Source organism: Daucus carota, chromosome 1 (assembly GCF_001625215.2).
Source record: "Daucus carota subsp. sativus chromosome 1, DH1 v3.0, whole genome shotgun sequence".
In the NCBI taxonomy this organism is placed as follows: domain Eukaryota; kingdom Viridiplantae; phylum Streptophyta; class Magnoliopsida; order Apiales; family Apiaceae; genus Daucus; species Daucus carota.
This window is the reverse complement of record NC_030381.2, coordinates 45,060,016-45,085,088: the sequence shown is the minus strand read 5'-3', so window position 1 is coordinate 45,085,088 and position 25,073 is coordinate 45,060,016. Positions and strand designations below refer to the sequence as shown.

The following is a 25,073-nucleotide window of genomic DNA, read 5'->3' as shown; positions in this document are numbered from 1 at the left end:
GGTTCTATGTATGTGGACTCGTGGAGGTACAAAACAAAGCACTTGTAGTTAAACATCACCTTCCCAAAGTGGCGATATACATCACATGTTGCTATACAGCCAGCTCATAGCATTATATGTTATTTTAGAAATAATTACGGTTCATAATTTTAATTTTTTAATATACATTTTTCTAATTGCTAGCAAAAATATTTATAGAAGATAGATATGTATATTTAAAAGAGCAACATCATTCATTAACTATTTTAAACCCCGACTAATCTCTTAAAAATATTTTACTATTTTGTAAATTACACTCCAACTCGATAGGAGATTCCCTAAATATCCAGAAAATATTTGATAAATTTTTGATTAATTCTGAATTGATAAGTAAACCGATTAGCTCTCATTTTAGATTTCTCCCGTAGGATATACATAGATATAAAATTTTAAAATTATATTATAATAATTGTTTGGCAGCAATTACTTTTATATATCCCAGCAGTGATAGATATCTGTATCTTTGGACAAGTGGGCAATTATTTAATTTGGTGACTAACCAACGTCTCAAGCAACTTGTATTGGACTAATAGGTCCACTCAGCCGTCACACCATATTGTATATTGCACATTATATTCATCAATAACGTCAGCTAAGTTATGATTTTGTGCGTGTAATAAAACATTGTGGGGACGACTTTAAAACTCAATTATTCGGATTGTATTAGATTTTATATTTTGGACTGTGTTGTGGTGTTTGTACAAAAATGGATATTTAAGTAAATTATCAACAAAAATTTAAGGATTAGCTGGATTGGATCATTTCGTGTTAACTTTAAATTACATGCCTTTAATCTTTCGGGTCCAGATTGAAAGGGGCGGCTCAAATGGGCCCGAAAACAATATTCCCAATAATATTCTTTACACATCAGATTACAAATTGTACTAGAAAAGAAGAAGGGCGTGACTTCGGTTTCAAGTCATGCCAGGTTTGGATATTAAAATGGTGTTAGTTTTTTTTTTTTTTTTGACAGAAATGCACTTGCTCGTATCGAGAAAACGCCGCTACTCCGAGGAGTTTCTTTCATCCAAAAAGCTTATTATCTAACCGAAAGACATGAAAATGTCTCCGGAAGTTTAGACAATAACACTTAATGTCCGAAATAAAACGTCCCAAGCTCTAGATCCACTCTATTCCCTTCTCATCCCTGAAACAAAGAGACAAAATCTCACTATTAATAATTAAAGACATTAGTAATTAGTAATTATTAAAATCTCAGCATCAATGTAATTTTACAAGATATAAGAGAAGAAATAATACATATCAAAAGAAAATAGAAAGAAAAATAAAAGAAAATCTAACCAAAGGGGGACCTTTGGTTAGATACTTAAAGATACTTCACGGATATTTTCCTATATTTAACAATTATGATGTACTTTTCACTTGGCCAAGACTCAGTACTATTTAACAATGAATCATACAATTATAGTTTGACAAATATGCCTCAGTATATTATCAAGCAGTTAATCAAACTTAATTATACAAGTCCTGTGCGATTTTTCAGAAAGAAATGAGATATGTTGTCAGAAAGAAGTTGTATGGGTTCTGAATGATCACCATCTGGACCCATAGCAAGTGATCTGTTATGGATCAGACACCAATGGTGGATGAAAATGAGTGTAATAGGCTCATGGTGATCATTTATATAGTTTTCAGTTCCTCAGCATGATCATGTTATTTAACACTATGCAGTCTTCACTGCAAGATTTAAGGGATTCAATTATAATTATCATAACTAATTCCTAATGGAATAAGTTAAACCTTATGATCTTGTATTATTGGAAACTTCTATTATGCTACTATATATTAATACTATGCTATTAATGTGTTAAATATATAAACATTCTATTCAAATTGCCTACTATAAATCTGTCAAAAAAGTGCTTACTCTAATTAAGGATTTGACCAATCTTACCAATCCGTGGAATCCTCCAGGCTAAACGGATTTAATTTTTATGCTATTAATGTGTTAAATATATAAACAGTTTATTCAAATTGCCTACTATAAATCTGTCAAAAGAATTGCCTGCTAAAATTAAGGATTTGACCAATCTTGCCAATCCGTGGAATCCTCCAGCCTAAAAAGGAATTAATTTATATTTGAACAATCATGTTACTTATTATTGGGAATTATTCGCTGCAGAATTTAAGGGATTGAATTATGTCTATCCTATCTAATTACTAACGGAGTAAGTTACCTTTTGGTTAGAGTATAATTAGCATCTCCTATTTGAAGATACCATAACTTTACCAAATAGTTACGCGGCACTATTAATGTGAGTGATTTATGTATATTGTCTATTCAGAGTTCATATTATAATTTGGGATTTACCCCATCTTGAAAATCCGTAGAATCCTTTGGGCGTAAAATGGGAATTAATTTATATTCCTTCATGCTTTTATATTAAAATCGTGTTTGTGGTTTCCATATATGATGATACATTGCCTCTTAAAGGCACAAATTTGCCATCCATCATGGCCCCCATGAGTCATATAACATCATGGCACATTTTCCTCTAAATAAATTAGTCTATACTTATTCTAAAGAATAACTATCATCTACATTTGAGGCATGTAAAAAGAGATCCTGACTATCTAACCTTGCTAGATAAACAGTAAAGATTAGAAAGCAATCTAACCGGGTAAACTAAATTGAAAGGAAATAGAATGAGTGGAATCTCAAAGAAAAGATACCTGCCGAGAATCTAAAAGAAAAACTATAAATCTATCATGAGTAAAGCAACCTTCAGCATTCCCGTTTATACATAGCAATGCATTCTAACTTAACAGTAATACTGGAATAAAAGGGAAGAGAAGACAAGTGGAAAATAAACACAAGACAAGGTAGAAATCTATAACCGATCACGATAGAGAACATCAACTTAACACTTCTAAGCATATGAAGGATAAAATAAGAATATACCTCTTCTTACTGTTGTATCTGACCCTTCAGAGAGTTAAACAGGACATCTGCTGTAGTCGTTCTTTGACCCTGTAAGAGAGAGTTCCCCCTTCACTGCATCTCCCCCTGCCATGAGTCATCTCCGCACGCTACTGTGCACTATATGAATTTGATTCTACTCCCCTCCTGATTTGGACGAGCTTGGTTGACTTGGCTAGAGATGGATTGCCATACAGCAAACATCATTCCTCTCCGTTATTCCATCAAACACCTCCGGGGTACTTGATCAAATTGGTTTGGTTTGGTTTATGTTAATTGAACGGTGTAAATTTCGGTTTGAATCGAATCGGATACGGATATATTTGCAGGGAGTTTGAAAGTCAAATGTTGAAAGTTTGGACGGAGGGATATGTGGATGATTTTGAATGATATAGAACAGACATATGAAAGAACGAACAAGTTGCAGAAAGGATTGTGGAAACAGTTTACCTGGATTTTAAAATCAGCGGAGAGAAAAAGTTTCTACAGCGGAGTGGGGCGGTAGCAACCTTGAAACAATGTCCACGAATACTTTGGGATCGAGGAGAACTTGAAAGGGTGAAATGGTGTTAGTTGATTATTACTTTACCCTAAAATATATTAGTGATGCGTGTTGTTAGTCACAAATTATTTTTCATCTGATTATAATATGAACCACCAAAATTATAATTGATATTAAATAAATCTCTAAATATACGTAGAAATAATATTTATTAAATTTTATACAAAATTTTAATATCATCATAATCAAATAAAAATTTGTGAAATTCTAGCATTTTAGTTAATATTTGTTGAATGGTTTCAACCCAAGTCCCCTGTTAAAGATAAAAAAAATTTGTCTTAACTATAAGCCGTCAAAAAACTCTATTACTATGAGGTCTTTTAGGAAGGGCCGGAAACAAATACGTACTGGCTTGTCGGGTTTTATATCAAATGTGCCACTCATTCTGTCCCAAAATCTCACCTAGACCACTCATTAAAAAATCATATCATTTAAACCACTAAATTGAGTATATATATCATTCCGTTCGATGATGTCAAGGTAATTGACGCAGATCGATAAGTTTTTAAACTTTTTGTCCTAATTCAAACCTGAGAGGTCGAATTTATGACCTCCAAATGCATTTTCTCCCGAAGGAATAGTTTAATTAGGGTTTTTATTCTACTTACATGTTTTTATTAGGTTGGCCCGATTAATCTATTTAGTTTATCTTTTTTTTTCTAGACACCATGTCTGATGCATGCCGGAAGCAACGTTGATGAACACGTCAACTTTGAATTGAGATAGAAAGTTTAAGAACTTAACGTTTTATGTCAATTACCATAACATTATCAAAGATAATGATATATATAGTCAATTCAGTGGTCTAAATGATATGGTTTTTTAATGGGTGGTCTAGGTGAGATTTTTGAGTAGAACGAGTGGCCCATTTGATATAAAACCCTTGGCTTGTCCAGGGCCTAGAGCGGACAATATCATACTAATGCAATGCGGCAATCTCAGACACGATCCGAAACCCGATTTACTGAGACAGAAAGCCCAAAAGTAACACGAAAATAACCCGATTGACCCGAAATGGAACTGAAGTGACCCGAAATTTCATTTTTAATAATTTTAATTTTCAGTTTTATTCAATTATAAGTGATTTTAGCTTGATTTAAAATCGACCCGGTTGCTGACACGAACACGACCCGTTACCCGAAATTGCCACCTGAAATGTAGAGTTAGGTGTTGCACGACTCAATAATATTTTGATATTGAAAAAGTTATATATTTCTTATTTATTATATATTTTAAAATTTTATAGTTATTTTCTTTTTTTAATTAAAATAAATTTAATAAATTTTTAAATCTAAATATATTATCAGAAGTATTAAATTTCACAAATTTTTATCCGAGTGTGGGAACATTCAAAAATAAATATATAAAATTTAATTAATATTATTTTACTTCCCGACCACATATTTAAACATATCTATTTGATATATATTATGATCTTAGTATTCCTTGTGACAGCCCTCAAATCCGGGGGTCTGGATTTGGTGCCACGTGTAAATAAAAATAATTTAAAACCTGTATTTTTGAGCCACTAAAAAAAAAACAATTTAAAACTTGTATCTTTGAGAGAAAGTAAAAACAAGTATTTCAAAACCTGGATATAAAAAAAAAATGATTTACAGTTTTGAAAACCTGTATTTTTGAAAAGCTAATATAAATCAAAGAATTTAAAACCTGAAAGTTTTAATAAAAGATTTAAAAGAACAAAGTTTAACCCCCTTTAAACAGGATCGCAAACAGGCTATAGTATTGAAATCAGAATCAAAACTAATAAATCTTATTACAACCCAATCTAAATTATCAGAGTAGCTGATAATATTTAATAAATTTATTTTACATTTGAAGCAAAATTAAGCCAACTCTAATTACCACTAATCTCGCAGACATCTTCCTGAATACTTTACCTAGTCATTCAGTCACAACTTATCACTTGGAATCCTTGCCTAGCATTACTCTTACGCTCAGCCTAGACAGATGAATCATCTTTAACACTATCTGAAAGGGTTAGAGAAGAAATAGCAAGAATGAGCAAAGGAATGCTCAGCAAGTATAATAGTTAAAAAGAAACAGGAGTTAATGCAGAGAAAGTAATTGAACTGGAAGTATACAAAACAACATGCTTTTAACTTGAAACCAAAACAATTCAAAAGTATATATGAATTTCTAAAGCATTCAGATATATTGGACGTTTTTAAAAGTTATCATAGATGATCAGTCCATTGATAACTCGGACATTGTTTACACAAATGTCCTATATTAAAATTTGTTCCGGAACTAAAGACTAGCTAGGTCTTTATCCATTGCTGGGCCATCTATAATGGACCTCTTACGCACCCTTCAAGCTGGGCCGTTACAGGGTAACGGACCTCTTACGCAATCAACTAAGCAACTCCAATATCTGTTATTTTTGCTTCCCAGTTCTAAATAATTGCATTTTTAAGAAAAGGTTTATTCCATAGGAAGTATACTTACAACGGATAAGCCTTACAACCGAGGAACTAAACCGAGTTATGAAAAACATTTATAGAGATTTAAAACCATGTGTATCAATTTAGTAGGTCAACCTTTCAAATCAAACTCGCACTTAAGTCATGCATTTGCCATAAGTAAAAGTTTAAGAAAAGTGTACTTGCTTCTAATTTGCAAGAGAAAGGTAGAAGCACTTGCAGAAATTCCAAAATATGAATATGGACGCTCTTCTTTGAATAAAAGAAGAGTATACTTGATCTTTCAAATATAAGAGAAAGGTAGGAATACTTGCAGTAAATACAAGTTGAGAATAGAATTACTTGCATAAGGGTTTGAAGAAAATATCACTTGAACAATAAGTAAAGATAAGAATACTTGCCTCAGTTCTGCTGATGTTCATACCGATTTAATTCTACCGGGCTATCTCACAGCACAGCTTCGTCTTAAGGAACTATACCTGATTCAGTTCGCAAAGCTATTCAACTACTTCTGAATGTTCTTGATATACAAGTCTTGGTTGATTTTCCAAGAGTAACACGGTACTTCAGTTGTCGACGCAGACGGAGTTAACTAATATCAAATAACGTTTAAAATCCGTAATTAGCTACCCTTCGTAAATCCATATACATATTATATAGTCAGATAAACACATAGCACACAGTTGGACAATAAACTTTTATAGCTATTAAAAGTCAATATTGATAAGTTAACATATAACATGTTTTAGTCAACCGTGTCACCTTATTCTTATCTATTTAATTTCCTTTAACTAGTAAAACATATATAGTTTCTAACAAAAATTCGGCAGCACCTCCTCTATCTATCGGACTATCCACCTGTTTCCTTATCCTATTCAACAAATAACCAACTCAATCCAACTCAATAAACCAACAAGTACTGAACCAATATCAATTAAAACACAATCACGCCTCAACAATCCACATCTCATCTTTATACTATAAGGAATAAAGATTTCAGGTATTTATATGCATATAATCCCAAAATCTAAAGTCCTTAATCCTTGTATAATCATACCTCATTCATTCTCAATCATTCTCATACTATAAGAAATATAATTTTAATTATATAAATACATATACCCGAGAAGTCAAAGCATATATACATATTTATATAATCAAAACTTATCTTTCCTAATCCTCGTATGATCATCATGATTATTTATAACCAACGGAATAACATCAACCATTCCTCGCTGACTGAATTTAAATAGTTAGCAAACTCTGAAATCATATGATGAATCATAAGTCAATAATTCAACTTTTTAACAAAATATTTCTCAGAGATCTTTATAAATCTTACACATAGAGATCATCACTATTTCAACCCAAACTCATAGATTTAAACTAGCAAAAACAATTCTCTTTGTGACATCAAAACCGAATTTTCACAAGTTTGCGCTACCGACATTCAAACATTTTTAAGAAATCAAAAATACAAGCTTTTCACTTGAAATTTTTATGAGACCTCCCTTAACTCCCTGACTAGCTACAAAATAAGTTTTGGCTTAAAAATCAAAGTTTAAGTAATTAAACTATAGTTTAGAAAGTAGAAAAGTGAAGCAGTTTTGTACTCTGCGCATGCCATAATAAAACTGTCATATCTCCTAACTCGCTAATCGAATCGATTCGATTCTTTCGCGCACATAAAGTAGACTCTGAGAAGATCATAAATCTCTGAAAGTCTCATTTTAAAAATTATTTTAAGCTGTTCGAAAAAGAGCTCCAAACAGAGGCAGAGTTGCTGCGAAAACTCAACGAAAAGTGACTCAAAAATTTATAAACAATTTGTACCAACCATAACCCTTACAAATTTATTCAATTCAATACAACAAACACATTACATAAAGTTTTCTTCCCAACAAATGCCCCGAATCTATCTCCAATTAAACTCCCTAATTCATATGAACACATATACAACAATTAACTCCCAATCGAGTAAACATTACCCCAATTAGCCTCTAATCACGTAGTTAATTAAATTAATCTCTAGTAACCAAAGCAATTCTTAACTAATGCAAAGCAAGTATATACACACATATATATACGTGTATACAACTGATTGGTCTCAAAATTGGCTAACTTAATCAATTCAAATCGTAGTGAACACAACACAACATATATACACATACATATATAAACTGATTTTATAAAGAAGAATGGATTTATACCCACTGATTTATAACTGGTGCAGGGCTATGGTGGTCGCCGGAAGAGGAAGAAATAGGCGGTGTTGGTTCTGGCCGGAAAAGGAAGCGGCGGCAGAGAATCCCGATGGAATATGGCGACCGTACGTACAAAGGCGAGAGATGGAGGGAAGTGTATAGGGAGATGGTAGCGAGAGACCGAAGGAATGGCGTGAGATTGGGGAGATATTTGCGAGAGAACCGATTACTGTGATTTAACGAGAGAGATGAGGTTTCACAGGGAATAAAAGGAAAAGGGTTCACAGGGGTGTATACGTGGCTGAAGGAAGAGAAGTGTGGAGACACGCGGATAAATTTTAAGCTGCCAACTATTTTATTAAACTGAGTAAGCAATTAACTTCTACCCGCTTTCAACTAATTTACGGAGATTACTTGCAATAAAATTTCTCCCAACAACTACCAAAATATTTTTATAAACCCCGGAATATTATAAAACTAATCAAATAAAAGTTTCCGGATTTATAGAGCATTTTCGGAATTTATACAAAATTTAGAAGTTAGCTGCGTTCAGAAACTAATTAAAAATCATGTCCTTATAGAAATAAGATTTTTAATATTTTACAAACTCCTAAAAATATTTGTGATCACTATCGAGCAATTAAAAATAATTTTTGAAATTATCTTTGTATTTTTACAAAAATAAATATCCATTTAAGAGGATAATAAATTTTAATAAAACTGTATAATAATATCAAAAGCAGGAATAAATGCACGCACAAACATAATCGTATACAAATAGATCAATTAAATCTCGTAACAGATAATTGCACGATCAACAGATATTTTCCCACCCCGATGACCAGGAAAATATTTAAACAAATATTTTTATTTTTTTCCAATATATCAAACTGGAATAAAATATTAAATTTTACTCCTCCTTTTTATAAAAACCATTAATAAAATATTTTGAAAAATCCGGGTTGTCACATTCCTCCTGTTAAGATTTGTCACCAAAATAATATATGACTGGGATGAGTAAAACTGAATCAGACTCAAAAAATCAAACTGAATTATGCAAATTCGGTTTGTTCGGTCTGAACTTTGTGGAAAATCGGTCTATATTGCACGGATCGAATAGATCGAAATAAAATTCAGTTTAGCCTGATTCTTTTAAATATATTCTGACCCGAGCATAATAGATCAAATAGTCCAAAATATATAAATATTTATTTATATTATATATATTTGATAAGCAATAATTATAATCTTGTTTGGGCAATTGAAGAAGTGCTTATTTTTGGACTTTTGAAGTTAGAAGTTGGAAAGTCAGAAATCTTAGTTTTTTTTAAGTGATTTACATTTTATTATGAAGTTGTTAAATTTTTAATGTGTAATAATTTTTATTTATTAATATAGTTTCTTCTATTTAATAATTTATAATTTTTTTAACTTGTAAATTTAAATTACCAAACACTCAATCGACTTATCAATAAATTTTTTTAAACACATTTAATAACTTATAAGTAATATTCAATTATCACGTATAATTCATTTTTTTATTTTAATCATTAAATAACTTTTTATATTCCATATCGCTTTCTTTCCCCTTCCACATTTATAGATTCTTAAATACTGGGACCGTTTGGATGTGTTTAAAATAAGTGATTCTTGTTTAAACTAAAGAAATGAAATAAAATTTAGAAGCAAGTTAAGTCTTATAAGTGATTAAAGTGTTTGGAGAATAAGTAAGAGTCCTCAAACAAAAGCTAATATTCTTAATTTTTTTAATGCTTCTTATTTTTTATACAAACGATATCAATAAGTGTTTCTAACTTATAAATCCTGAAGCTGGTTTATAAGTGGTGGCCAAACACCTCCATTATCTTTCCAAGAAGTTGATACGCTGTATTCAGCTTTGTTCGATCCTACTTGTTGCTCATTCCATCCTTCCAAGAGATTATATATATATATATACTGGATGACACAGCAGTTAAAAAAAATGAAATAGAATGAAAAAAAATAAGAAAAGTAAGTAAAATGTTGGAACCAAACAATGTTTAAGATATGAAATGAGAGTTATGGAAGAAAGTGGTGTAGTTAAATTTTTATATTATAAAAATTTATTATTTTTTAAATGTATATAATTGAATAAAATATTTTGAAAAAGAAAATATATAAAAATGAATGAGACAAGAGTACGACAAGTACACAGCACATGTTTTTCTAAACGATTGAATAGTACACATCACATGCTTGCAGTATAAACCACAACTGTGGTTGAAATGGTTTTTTTTTTTTTTTTTCGAATTTTGACAAAATAATCTATCCGTCTTCTGAGATAGAAATTGTAAAATAATTTAATTTGATGAATACCCGGTTCGATCAGGATTTTATATGTACCAAGCTGATGTTTGATCCGAGACTCAAAACCCCGAACCTGGCTTGGATCCAAATCCGAAACATATAAAAAAATCCTCATATATATATATATATATATATATATATCTAAAATTGATAGTTTTAAAAGCTACTCCGATTGTTAAACAAGTTTATTATAGAACCAAATGTATCGTGCGTAATCAGTGTTGGAAAAATTGTTAATTTTCGTCAAAATAAAATATTTGAGTAATGATTGTTGTTTACGCACAACGAGTGAAACTTAAAACGCGTTCTTCTCTAGAGATCTTTCCAATACACTTAGAATCACTCAAAATGACAAAGAGATGAATGAGATGATAGTATCCAAAGTTGGTCTCTAAGAAATGTAAAATGAGTAATGTATTAGAAATCTCACATTGATATCATAAAGGAGAGTATTTGGCTTTATATTGCAAAACACTTGTGCAGTGTCCATCTGTGTTACCAATGTATTGCTCCAACACCCATGTGTGCGCTCAGCAATCACTCGTTTAATCTGTTTTCCACATATATTGTTTTGCACAGATCTCGTGTTGCTGGAGTCTACTGAAACAACTCTGATCATAGATATAAATTGAGATCATCAAATAATTCAAATTTAAGATAAAATATAAATCTTATTCAAATTACGTGATCTAAATATAAATTCAAATTCATTCATCATTATTATATTCATATGTTTTGATTTTAAATGTTTTGAAAAAACAAGGATACAAAATTACAAAATAATTCGAAAGAAATAAACAATATAAAAAATAAATTTAAAATATTAAAATATTATATTAAAATAATAATTCTCAGGATTAATATATTCTTCTCATGCCTGATATCCAAATTTGGACGATTATTATTCACTGATTCAAATTTGCATCATTTTTTTTTTAATTTCAGATTAGAGCGGTTTGGAACAAAATTGTCTCAAGTTTTTTGTTTTGTTTTGTTTTGTTTTTTTTTTTTTTTATCACTTTTGGAGTTGCACTCGTTACTCACATGATAATATCTGGAGATTTCAATTCTATGGACTTTTTGCAAAAGATCAACCTGTAAGGCTACCTGTAACACAACATATCTAAACAATTACTAAAAGATCAAGACAAACACAACAATTAATACAGTTCCTCAAGTGAGATCAATGGTCATTTGATAATACCTTGATGGTTATCTACATAATCGCAAATTACTAATCATGCATGTATCAGAATACTTGTCCGCACATAAACGTATGATCTTGCAATGAACAAATACATCAGTAATGCCATTGCGCTGAGTCCGCAAAGTAGCCAGTAAAAGTAATCAAGATGAGCTCGATTTAAGTTGTCCGCAAACCAACCATCACGACCATTTTTACTGGAGGCATTTTGAATAACGGAGATGAGAAAGCTGCTCAAGAAGCTTCCAACTCCGAAGATACTCAGATATAGAGAAAGACCTACACTTCTTAATTCGGCAGGAACCTGATCATAAAAGAACTCTTGAAGACCAATTATAGCAAAAACATCAGCTAGTCCCAACAATACATACTGTGGTACTAACCACCAGATGCTCATTGGAATGGATGCATCTGGTGTATCAACCAGTCCGTAATCTTGCGCAGTTTGAAGTCGTTTTATCTCAACCAAAGCTGCTGATAGCATGGAAAAGACCGAGAAAAGTAGTCCAACTCCAATTCTTTGTAGCATTGTTATGCCTGCAGGCTTCCTAGTCAGGACTCTTGCGATTGGGACCAGACCACGGTCATAGACAGGAATGAAAAGAAGTACAGCAAGGTAGATGACAGCTTGTAATGCAGCAGGAGGTATCTGAAACTGTGACCCAATAGATCTGTTCATCGTAACTCCTTGCTTAGTAAATAATGTGATAGACTGTGCAAACACAATGCCGTATACTAAACATGAAGCCCATATAGGAGCCAGCCTGAGAACTGACTTTGCTTCCTCAACTTCACTAATGCTACACGAATTTTCATCCTCCTTTGAACTATCAGGTGAAAGCAGTGCTTTATCGAGAAAACTACAAAAAAAGGAAGAACAATGAGAAGCGAAAATAATCCATTATCTAGTATTTGTATGAGGAAAATTGATCTGCAATATAAGAGAAGACATGAAGGAGTCTCCCACTTAAATTTTTGTGAACCCTGATCAGCCAAAATTTCCCTAGCCTTGTCATTTAATGATGGTGCTGACGAGACAAGTGAACGATTCCTTACTGCTATAACAAAAACTCTGCCAATCCTCATGAACGGACTCTTCTCATCACTGCTGATGCTAAATCGATATGACATAGTTCCAAGCAAGTACACCACCAATGCCAAACTCATGGTGATACATGGAATCCCAAAACCTAAACCCCAACCAAAATTATCTTGAATATAACTTAGAATTGTGAGAGCCACCAATGTACCAGTACATGAACCAAAATACCACCAATTAAAGAATGAACTTTTGGCTTTGCACTCATCCAAATCTTCAGCATCGAATTGGTCAGCTCCAAATGCCTGAGCACAGGGTTTATGTCCTCCTTGTGCTAGAGCAACAAGGTATAGGGATGAAAAGAAGAGAATAAGTTGGAACAAGGGAGGATGACAGGATAAAGAATTGGAATCACAGTCTGTAGGATTGAAAGGAATAACAGCTGAGATTGTCAACAAGCCAAGACCCTGCAGTCCATCCCATTGTAGTTAACTTAAATATATACTTCATGATATATAGATTAAAAATTGTTTTGACCAAGGTAAAAGCAGATGCATAAGAATATAGAGTTTCACGCTAAAACGCCACTTTAAAACAAAATTAGTGTTTACAAAAGTTTCTAGAATCATTTAGGGGTTAACACAAGGAAATAATTCAAGATTTCAGATAAATTATGACAATTTTACTGGTATAAAAGATAACTATACATCGACAACTATATCTCTAGATACTTTATAGATCTAATAACTTCTGCAATATTGTTCTCTTATTTGACATGAACTCGGCCAGCATGGATTCACATCCTAGCTACTTAATTTGTAAATTTTAGAGATAGAGGTAACAACAAAGCTAAGAAGCAAAAATATAGTAGCAGGCAAAAATATAGCATCCGGTGTGTCACAAGGGAAAATATAATAAGATGGGGATTTGGGTGGAATGCAATGTATATAATATATTACACTCTCCGTCCCGGTGTTCTAGTCCCCATTTCCTTATTTCTCTGTGCCAAAAAAATTTGTCACTTAAAATTTAACAAATGAAAAGGAATCTCACTCGTGCATCATATTATATCGGGAATAGGATAAAATTAAGTCCGGACTACATTAGGCAGACTTGAATTAGAGGGATGGTGCGACAAGGTGGTGAAGGTGGTAGGAGTGCTTAAGTGTCCAAAATGGAAAATCCCGAACTCATCAAATGATCTTTACATATGTCTAAGGGCATTCACATCGGCTTCCCCATACTTCCCATATCCTTATAATTTAAGGAAATTCCTAAGTTTTTAGCAAAATTGTTGCTCCATCCGAGACTCTAAAATAGGGTTTAGTTTTAGGGACAAAAACTAAAACCCCATATTTGGGGACTCACTGTACATCCCCATTCCTTTTCCTTTCATTTTTTAATTTAGGTGTAACTGATTAGATAATAAATGAGAGAGAAAGAGACGGAAGTAATATTAAAAAGAATATAGGAATGGGGTAAGGTAGGATGGGGAATGAGATGTAGAAGATATTTAAATTCATGAAGATAATTCTAGGGAATTACTAAATTTAATAAGAATATAGGGATAGGGATGGGGAATCCAATGTGAATGCTCTAAGGCCTCCACGATCAAGGGCGGATCTAGGAAGAGGTATGGGGGACACGAGTCCCTCCTAAAAACTGTTTTACATTTTTTTACCGTTCTAAATTTTGCAAAAGCCCCCACAAAATTTAAAAATATATAGATATTTTCCAAAAATTTGCTTGGTGCCCCCAAAATTTGAATCATAGATCCGCCCATGTCCACGGTTAAACATTAAGAGATATAACGATGTTAACTCTATTTATTTCTTTAGGAGTTAAATACATTTACAATTTTTTCCACACCCATCACTGTTTGTGTATCCCAGACTGGGATACTGGGACATGCAATCCTTGCACCTGGGAATGCAGTTCTTCACTCTATTGGACTTGTGTCATTCATACTTCGGGTTAATACTCTAATTGGTCACTGTACTGGACCAAAACTTTCAATTGGCCTACCGAGTCAAAAAAGTTTTCATTTAAATAATAAAGCATCTAAAAACTTACAATCACATAACTAAGTTTGAAAAACATTTCAGTGCCGTTAACCATGTGTTTGACTTTAACGGAAAACGTTAACTTTAACGGAATTACATATATTTTCAGATTTGCGTGTATAAATTAGGGTTCTTCAGGTTAATTTGGGGCTTTCAGATTTTCAGATGGTCCATCTTCCCGAATATGTTCAATCTATGTGAATTTTTGAGCCATTAACCTCATTCCTTCATTAATTCATAAACTACTAATTCATCCTCAAGCTTGTAAAACTAAAAGGTAGTCACTGGTTTAATTCATAAACTACTAATTCATAAATACTCATTCTGCTAAGACTTCAGGCTCATGCAAATTACATCAACTACATTGCCTAATGCATTGGCACCATAGTAAAGGTGGGAGAAAAAATCAGGAGCATGAGGAAATGGAGGGGAAGATTGCTTGTAAAGTTATCCTTTACTTGGTAGGGCAACTGAAATTTTGAGCGAAAACAGTGATGAAATAGAACATTAAAACATTAAGTTTTTAACGGAGACTAACGGAATGACCTAACTGCAAGTTTTAAATGGTACAATTAGTTGACTGAAAGCTTTTTTCACTCGGTAGGCCAACTGAAAGTTTTGATCGAGTTAATAGAGCATTAACCCTTCATACTTCCTATCAGCAAAAATTACATTTTAACCCATGTTACCCCTTCAGTATAAACGTCCTATTAGGGCATAACAAAGATTAAATGCTTGTAAGTTGTAACTATAAAAATTGACACAAAGATACAACCCTTGTAAATATCAAAGAAGACAAAAAAAAAAAAACCTCTTTCCTTAAAAATACATCAAGCATATCTATATTTTACCTTCACTCGTATGAATGACATTCATAATTTATAGTACAAGAAAAAAAAGCCACAATTACGGTGAACTAGGGTAGAACAATATAGATTCGACCTTGATAAGTCAGAAGGCCACTCATCATGGACTATTCACAAAAATTTAAAAATAAGCACACTACCGCAAATTACCATCTATTTGAACAATCACTTCTCTCGCACTATGCACATTTTCACACTTATATATTCGAAAGATAATAGGCATACCAAGACATAAATAAATGAAGCGACGACGATTGTTCGATATCGACCTAAATACGAATCAGCGATAATTGCTCCCAACAGCGGCGTGATCAGGGAGAAGCCAAACCAAGCATTCACATTAGCCGCAGCAGCCGCCGTGGATTGACCCAAGTCTCCGGTAAGATATGTTATTAAATTCAAGCTGATTCCGCAATAAGCGATTCTCTCGGAAATTTCAGCACCTACGAAACCAATTGATTTTTTATATTACTTTGGGATATATTAATAAATTTCAACACATAGTATATAGTGACTGGTGAGTGGTGAGTGATACCTATAATGAGGAGTGCCGATCGCCATCGGCCGGAAGTTGATCGATACACTGGCCGGTTTTTGTAGTCAACGGCGAATTTTACGACGTCGTCGGATAGGAGTGGAGTGATGATGGAAGAAGCGGCGGTCATTTGATTTATTTCACTCTCTGGACTTGTTTGTCATGTTTAGGTCGTTGATCTTTCGAGCATCATCTTGTCAAAATTAAGTGGGTGTTTGGCTGGCACTTATAAGTCCAGCTTCTGAATTACTCCCTCCGTCCCCCTGAGTAGTATACATCGGGGACGGGGACGCGACACGCACTTTAATGCTCCTGTAAAGTGTAGTTGTGTAATTTATTTTTAAAATTTTCTTTTTCTGAATTAAAGTTTGAATGTTATATTTTTATTCAGAAAAAGAAAATCTCAAAAATAAGTTACGGAACTATATTTTATAAGAGCATTGAAATGCGTGTCGAACAGTTAAAAAGAAACGTATACAATTAAATGGGACAGAGGGAGTATAAGTTAAGAGCACTTATTCGTATCGTTTGTGTAAAGAAGCACTTATAAAAAATTAGGAATACTATCTTTTGTTTCAGGGCTTCTACTTATTTTCCAAACACTTTAACAACTTATAAGTCTTATCTTGATTCTAACTTCTACTCCACTTATTTATTTTAAGCAAGAAGCACTTATTTTAAGCTCACCCAAACGGTCCCTAAAATAAAATTTCACTGAATTTGTGTTTAAACTTTTCTGGCTGAACGTTGTGCTCTTAACTATAAAAAAATTTAAAGAACACGTTTCTACTTATGCCCTAAATACTAAGAATGTGTATGTAAATTATAACTTTTTGGTATGTTTTTGGCTCTAAAAAAATTTGCTATAAAATTGATTGTTTCGGCATCTGACATTTCACGTGAATTAAGTTTTACTCTTCTCTCATTTAACTGATTTCCATATTTCTGTTCTTTTATTTTTCACCAAATTTACAAATTTTTATTGTAAAAATTTGACTAATTTCAGTGATAAACCAAGTATTGATGACAAAGAGGAAAGCCAAAAACGAAATATCATGAAACATAGTCAAATTATTTTTATTTTCGTAAAATAAAATGATAAAAATTTGCTCAAAAGATACAAAGTGTCTGAAAGTATAAATTCAAAATATCAGTATTAAAATGAGAACGAGTCAAACTTAAGGGATCGAAATGCAATCAATCTTAATGAAATATAAATACACTTCATCGCCTTGTTCATCTTCAAGTGCATGTGAACCACAATTCTCCTCTTTGTTTTTTTGCTTGACTCTCAAAAAAGAGATAATTGCTGTAGAATCCAGTGATCCAGTAGGAAAGGCCCGACCTTCCTGTGCAAAATATGAGGCTTAACTTTGGCTAAAAAGACCCATACATACTTAATCTCTTTCTGTGTTCCTCCAGTTATACAGACAGCTGCATATTTTGTACATATTGAGAGAGAGAAATGAGTAAGATGGGTTTGTTACATGGGACTTCAACGGCATTAATCTGCAGTTGCTTCTCCTTAAAACCACCTCTTCTTTTCAGCTCAACTTCTGCGCTTACAATTTATGTATGTTTTCTTTAACTTGTATGGCTTTTTCCGCAAAATTTTAAAAGTGCAGAACAACTGTTCTCGTGCTAGTTCTAACTTCTAACTGCTATGTATATATAGATAACATCATTAATCCCCGGTATATGCTCATAATTGAATATTATTAAATTCAATCACAATTCATTGTGAAATATATATAGTTGTCTAGTACTTGATAATGTAGAATTTGTTGTTTGTGTTTAATCTCAGGCCTTATAGTTGCTCAAGTGCTCAAATGTAGTTCAACCTGCTCTGTAGTAATTCCAAATTAGAGTCACTTGATTTTTTTGATTATAATTGTGTTTTATAGAATTAAAGATGGTAAAATAGATTGCAAATTATGTGCTTATTTGAATTGATAGCATCTAACAGTAATAGAAATTTGTTGTACAACTTTTGACTGTATGTCTTCAGCTATTGTCCAGAATATCAGCGTACTAAATTCTCAGAGATTGTCGTTGTCATTTGTGAAAGACGGGGGCTGTAAAGTGTCCTGCAGCAAAGTGAAGATGGAAGATACTTTGAACGACGAAGCTTGTGAACTAGTAAACGGGGTGGAGCTTTCCTTGGGTGAGGGAACTGATAGCATCAATGCATATCTGTGCACAGCAGTGAAGAATAATAATGGGACAGGCGTATTGCTCTTGTCAGATATCTTTGGATTTGAGGACTCAGCAACTAGAGACTTCGCGTATCGGGTTGCTTGCAATGGCTACAAGTATGTCCTGTAATCCTCCCCAGCATTGTTTAGTTACTTAAGTAGTAATGGCATGACGTTGATCAGTACAAACTAAACTTTATTTCCATTCTTTTGGTATCTCAGTGTTCTTGTGCCTGATCTATTTCGTGGTGATCCATGGGAAAAGGGACGACCACAAACTTCGTTTGAACCATGGCTTGCTAATCAGTCCCCTGAAAGGGTTGCTAAGGACATAGATACATGGATTAGATGGATGGTTGATGAATTTGTAGCTGCAGGAATCTCAAAGAAGCTTGGTGTCCTGGGATTTTGCTTCGGAGGAGGTCGAGTTCTTGATGTGTTAGCACGAGATCAGGGTGCTTGTTTTGGAATTGGGGTCTCATTCTATGGCACGCGAATTGATCCCAATGTGGCTGCAAGTGTCAAGGTACCAGTTCTGTTTATTGCCGGTGACAATGACCCACTCTGTCCGGTCAGTGGCTTGCAAGAAATTGAGAAGAACATTGTCGAAGGATCTAAAGTGGTAATTTACAAGGGAAGAGGTCATGGCTTTGCTCATCGACCTCAGTCTGCAGAAGAAGATGCAGATGCCGATGAGGCATTCACAGTTATGAGAAATTGGTTGTACAATGGCTTGGTTTTGGTCCAGTAGATGCTTTCTATAATTCTTTTAGTGTTGTAAAATACTGGCAATTATAAACACTAACTATGGAGGTAGAGAGCAGAGAAATAAAAACAAAGCAGTAAAGAAAACAAGCTGCTTGAGGTGCATTTTGCTTCAATCCGAAGAAGGCTATTTATAGCCAAAACAAGGAACAAGAAAATTTAATGCAATGTAAAATTTCCAAGTCTAAGCCTAGCCTTACTATTTAACCTTTGAATACATGTATCTGACAAGCAACTTACAACACTCCCCTTTGATTGTCATGATAGCATGGATCATAGACTGCCTCGTTAAAACCTTGTCAAAGAAAAACCCAGTGGGATAAAAACTTTGACGAAGGAAAAAGAGTACAATCTCCCCTTGTATGAAAACATCAATCACTGAAGTTTTGCTGCAACATATCCTTGAGTCGACGCATTCCAATGTTACGTCGTAGCTTTGCAAATGTTGAATTCGGTAACGATTTTGTGAATAAGTCTGCAAGGTTGTCACATGATTGAATTTGTTGTACATCAATTTCACCATTCTTTTGAAGCTCATGAGTATAGAAGAATTTTGGTGAAATGTGTTTCGTCCTGTCTCCTTTGATATATCCCTTTTTGAGTTGATCAATGCATGCAGTGTTATCCTCAAACATAACAGTAGGATTTCTCGTGATGTCCGGCAATCCACATGATTCTTGAATGTTCTTGATAATAGATCGCAACCAAACACATTCTCTACTAGCTTCATGAATTGCAATTAGTTCCGAGTGATTTGTTGAGGTTGCTACTGTAGTTTGCTTCGTGGATTTCCAGGAAATGGCTGTACCACAATATGTGAATACATATCCAGTTTGTGATTTGCCAAAATGTGGATCTGACAAATATCCAGCGTCTGCATATCCAATCAATTGAGATGTCGAGTTTTCCGGAAAGAATAACCCAAAATCAATTGTTCCACGAAGATAACAAAATATATGTTTGATCCCATTCCAATGTCTAGCCATCGGAGCAGAGCTAAATCTAGCCAATAGATTCACAGCAAAGGCAATATCTGGCCTTGTATTATTCGCAAGATACATAAGTGCACCAATTGCTCCCAGATATGGGATTTCAGGACCAAGAACCTCTTCATCATCTTCTCGTGGTCGAAATGGATCTTTATCTGGTTCTAAAGATCTAACCACCATTGGAGTAGTCAACGGATGAGATTTATCCATGTAAAATCTGCTCAAAACTTTTTCTGTATATGTAGATTGGTGGAGGAAAATTCCCGATGACAAGTGCTCGACTTGTATACCAAGACAATACTTTGTCTTCCCAAGATCTTTCATTTCAAACTCTGTCTTTAGATATATGACAGCTTCATCAACCTCTGTAGTTGTTCCTACAAGATTTAAATCATCCACATATACAGCAATAATCACAAAACCAGATTGTGATTTTTTGATAAAAACGCATGGACAAATTTGATTACTAATATACCCATTCTTTTGTAAATAACGACTAAGTCTGTTATACCACATACGACCAGATTGTTTCAATCCATACAATGATCGTTGAAGTTTAATGGAGTATATATGACGAGGTTTCTTGAACTCATCCATTTTTAATCCTTCTGGGATTTTCATAAAAATATCACTATCAAGTGATCCATATAGGTATGCAGTAACAACGTCCATAAGACGTGTTTGTAATTTTTCTTTCGACGCCATACCTAATATAAAACGAAAAGTAATTCCATCCATTACTGGCGAGTATGTCTCGTGATAATCAATGCCAGGCCTTTGAGAAAACCCTTGTGCTACAAGTCGGGCTTTATATCTCACAATTTCATTCTTTTCATTTCGTTTTCTTATGAATACCCATTTATTCCCAACAGGGTTTACACCGATTGGTGTTTGGACAACAGGTCCAAATACTTCTCTTTTGCGCAATGAATTTAATTCTGTTTGAATTGCGTCTTTCCATTTTAGCCAGTCTTTTCTTCGACGGCATTCATCCACACTTTGTGGTTCAGGATCAGAATTTATGTCGACATCCAATGCCGCAGAATACACAAATACATCATCAATTATGGCTTTACTTCGATCCCATAATTTCATATCATGCACATAATTTATTGAAATTTCATGATTGTTCAATCCCGAATCTTCAGGGACGGGAATCTCTTCAGGAGATAATACCACTTCAGGGGTATTTGCTTCTTCTGGAGCATTTGCCACTTCAGGGGCGATTTTCTTTGTTTTTCTTTTTCTTGGTGCAATATCTTTTGCACCGACCGGTCTACCACGCTTCAGGCGTGGCTTTGAATCTGTAACCAATTCATTTGTATTTGATTTTTGAATTGGTATATCTACTCTAGCTGGAGCATTTACTGCAGGTATATGAGATTTTATTACATTTCTAGAATCGTTAAATGCGTCAGGCATTTGGTTTGCGATATTTTGCATATGGATAATTCTTTTAACTTCAAGTTCGCAGTGACCGGTACGTGGATCTAGAAAATGTAATCCTGATGCATTCCATGTTATGTCAGGATTAACCTTATTCACATGTTTATCTCCCCCTAAGGGAGGAAACAAAGACTCGTCAAAATGACAATCCGCATATCGTGCAGTAAATAAGTCTCCAGTTAGTGGTTCAAGATATCTAATTATTGATGTCGAATCAAAACCAACGTAGATACCTATTCTTCTTTGAGCTCCCATCTTCGATCTCTGTGGTGGAGCAATAGGTACATATACAGCACTTCCGAAGATTTTGAAGTGAGAAATATTAGGAATTTGACCAAGTACCAGCTGTAGTGGAGAATGTTGGTTATAGGCAGTTGGTCTAATCCTAATAAGATTAGCAGCATGAAGTATTGCATGACCCCATATAGAGGTAGGTAATTTGGCTTTCAATAACAACGGTCTTGCAATAAGTTGAAGCCTTTTGATAAAGGACTCGGCTAGCCCATTTTGTGTATGTACATGAGGAACTGGGTGTTCAACTGAAATTCCTACAGACATGCAATAGTCGACAAAGGTTGCAGATGTGAATTCGCCGGCATTGTCTAAACGAATTGACTTAATACAATGATCAGGGAATTGAGCTCGCAATTTGATTATCTGGGCAAGTAATTTTGCAAAAGCATCATTACGAGTTGAGAGAAGGCAAACATGGGACCATCTAGTTGAGGCATCGATTAGTACCATGAAGTACCTAAATGGACCAGATGATGGGTGGATAGGTCCACATATGTCGCCTTGGATCCTTTCTAGAAAGCTTGGACTTTCAAGCTTAACTTTAGTAGGAGATGGCCGAGTAATCAGTTTTCCTAAAGAACATGCTGAGCATGGAAGATCATTTTTGGAAAGAACTTTAAGATCTCTAAGAGGATGTCCAGTAGAATTTTCTATAATACGACGCATCATAGAGACTCCAGGATGACCTAATCTTTCATGCCAAAGGGTAAATGATTTTGGATCTATGAGTTTGGAAGCAATGACATTGTGTGACTCAATGGTTCTGATTTTCATCATATATAATCCTGAGGAAAGTGAGTGAAACTTTTCTAAGATTTTCTTGTTGCTAGAATTAGCAGAAGTAATAAGGAGATATTCTTTACCAGCCTTAGAAGTGGTTTCAATGTGAAATCCGTTAAGTCTGATATCTTTAAAACTAAGAAGATTTCTAGTGGACTTACTAGAAAATAATGCATTTGGAATATGCAGGTGTGTACCATTAGGTAAGACGAAACTAGCTTTTCCAAAACCTTCGATTATATTAGATACTCCAGAAATCGTTCCCACCTGAGCTTCGGTTTTGGTTATATGGGTAAAGTATTTTCGATTCTGTAGAATCGTATGAGTTGTACCACAATCAGCAATGCATATATCTTCAGAATCCATTCTGTATATAATTAAGAAACATAATTTATAAGAACATAACACATTACATAGTTCAAATAAAACACACATTACACACTAGTAATTATAGTAATTCGGACCATTAATGCTCATTCCTCTGATTGCTAATGAAACTAATCCTCAGCCTCCCATATGGGAGTTTCATTATTAGGGCCATTAACACTTATTCCTCCGGTTGCTATTATGAGGGAATCATCTAAGTTGTTGGCGAAATTGGTTTCCACCATTTTCCCTTTCGATCTTTTAGATGACTGATATAAATCAACAAGATGTTGTGGGATATAACAATTACGTGACCAATGCCCTTCCATTCCACACTTGTGACATAAATTGTCAGTTTTCCCTCCTTGTGGTGCCTTTCTTTTGCTCTGTGTTTCAGGTTGCCACTTCTGGTGACTAGAGCTATTATAAGGACGAAAATGCCCACGCCCACGACCACGGCTTCGTCCACGGTAGCGACCATGGCCTCGTCCACCTCTATGCCCTTTTCCACGTACATTCTGCTGGAATGTCGTGTTATTTACTTCTGGTAAAGGAGCAGATCCCGTTGGACGGGATTGATGATTCTTAATCACCAATTCATGATTCTGCTCGGCAACAAGGAGGGTTGAAAGGAGATCCCCAAACTTGGTAAACTTGCGCTCCCTGTACATCTCGGCTAAGTTGATATTATTGGGATGAAAAGTAGATAATGTTTTGTCGATCTTTCTTTTCTCAGTAACAACTTCACCACACATAATGAGCCTAGAGCTTATTTTGAATAGTGCTGAGCTATATGCCCGAACACTCTTAAAATCTTGAAGCCTTAGATTAGCCCAATCATTTTCAGCTGCAGGTAGATAAACTAGTTTCTGATGATCGAACCTATCCTTTAGATTTTCCCATAAAACAAAAGGGATCCTCGACTTCTAGGTACTCAGATTTTAAATCTTCATGCATGTGGTGTCGGAGAAAAATAATAGAGGTAAAGTTTTCTTCGACCGTGGATGTGTTTTCTGCCTTTATTGTGTTGCTTAATTTCTTTGAACCCAAGTGCAACTTTACATCTTGTACCCACGATAAATAATTCTCCCCAGAAATGTCCAACGCAACGAACGACAAGTTTGTAAGATTTGTCATTATAATCTGAATTTAACACCAAAATTATTAACTTAAACTATCAATGTAAATATTACATAAAATCCTACTGAATCTGGTGCGTTAACAAATAAGCAATAATAAATGTGTACATCATTATTATCATCGATATTATGAATAGATCTATATATAAAATGACAAATGGATTTTCACCCGCCATACGGACGTCTGCGTATACAGGTTATCTCCAACCAATAATATATTTAAGTGGAAAATCCTGCATAAATTAGTTAGGCACAAAAGAATTATTATCCGATAGGCAGGCAATTTATAAATTAAGGTTCCCACTATATTTCGGTATTACCCAAAATTATATGGTACCGTAGATAGGCGGTGCTCCGGCCATATGTAGTTAAAATATTAGTAGAGGGTGTAACCACGTCTACTCCGGTTATAGATATAAATTATTAGTAGAGGGTATAACCACGTCTACTTATATATATGTACATTTAAATAAAATTATACCTTCTCAGTTCCGGCAGGGCTTCGTGCTGATAACGTGTTGTAAAATACTGGCAATTATAAACACTAACTATGGAGGTAGAGAGCAGAGAAATAAAAACAAAGCAGTAAAGAAAACAAGCTGCTTGAGGTGCATTTTGCTTCAATCCGAAGAAGGCTATTTATAGCCAAAACAAGGAACAAGAAAATTTAATGCAATGTAAAATTTCCAAGTCTAAGCCTAGCCTTACTATTTAACCTTTGAATACATGTATCTGACAAGCAACTTACAACATTTAGCATATTTTTGTCTAGTGATCATATACACTTACTTTTTTGTACATATTGAGGTCATGTCTTCAAAACAGTGCTATTCAGTGTGATTTTTAGCGCTTACAG

At 34.0% G+C, this 25,073-nt stretch overlaps 3 protein-coding genes and 1 long non-coding RNA gene across 5 annotated transcripts; 1 reads left to right on the top strand and 3 right to left on the bottom strand.

Moving 5' to 3' along the window:
- Positions 1-924: 924 nt before the first annotated feature.
- On the bottom strand, positions 925-9,146 carry LOC108209230 (uncharacterized). Its single transcript, XR_010288081.1, has 4 exons — positions 8,197-9,146; positions 6,384-6,578; positions 2,963-5,530; positions 925-1,186 (listed from the first exon to the last, which is right to left on the bottom strand). It is a non-coding gene; the product is annotated as an uncharacterized LOC108209230 (long non-coding RNA).
- A 2,534-nt stretch (positions 9,147-11,680) lies between these two features.
- LOC108201718 (protein NRT1/ PTR FAMILY 5.10) lies at positions 11,681-16,480 on the bottom strand. The gene is made up of 4 exons (XM_017370006.2): positions 16,244-16,480; positions 15,934-16,151; positions 12,708-13,246; positions 11,681-12,600 (listed from the first exon to the last, which is right to left on the bottom strand). Exons 1-4 carry the CDS (start codon positions 16,371-16,373, stop codon positions 11,775-11,777), a joined length of 1,713 nt encoding a protein of 570 aa, XP_017225495.1. The 5' UTR covers positions 16,374-16,480; the 3' UTR covers positions 11,681-11,774.
- A 998-nt stretch (positions 16,481-17,478) lies between these two features.
- Positions 17,479-19,308, top strand: LOC108201740 (uncharacterized). Of its 2 annotated transcripts, none has more exons than XM_017370029.2 (3): positions 17,479-17,816; positions 18,263-18,555; positions 18,661-19,308. In XM_017370029.2, the coding sequence occupies exons 1-3, from the start codon at positions 17,709-17,711 to the stop codon at positions 19,187-19,189; spliced, it is 930 nt and encodes a 309-aa protein (XP_017225518.1). In that variant the 5' UTR covers positions 17,479-17,708; the 3' UTR covers positions 19,190-19,308. The 2 variants fall into 2 exon arrangements, with proteins under 2 accessions (XP_017225518.1, XP_017225532.1); XM_017370043.2 differs by having other exon boundaries at positions 17,481-17,816; positions 18,252-18,555.
- Positions 19,309-23,209: 3,901 nt separating this feature from the next.
- LOC108223294 (uncharacterized) lies at positions 23,210-23,833 on the bottom strand. Its single transcript, XM_017397470.2, has one exon. The coding sequence runs from the start codon at positions 23,831-23,833 to the stop codon at positions 23,210-23,212; it is 624 nt and encodes a 207-aa protein (XP_017252959.2).
- Between the last annotated feature and the right edge of the window lie 1,240 nt (positions 23,834-25,073).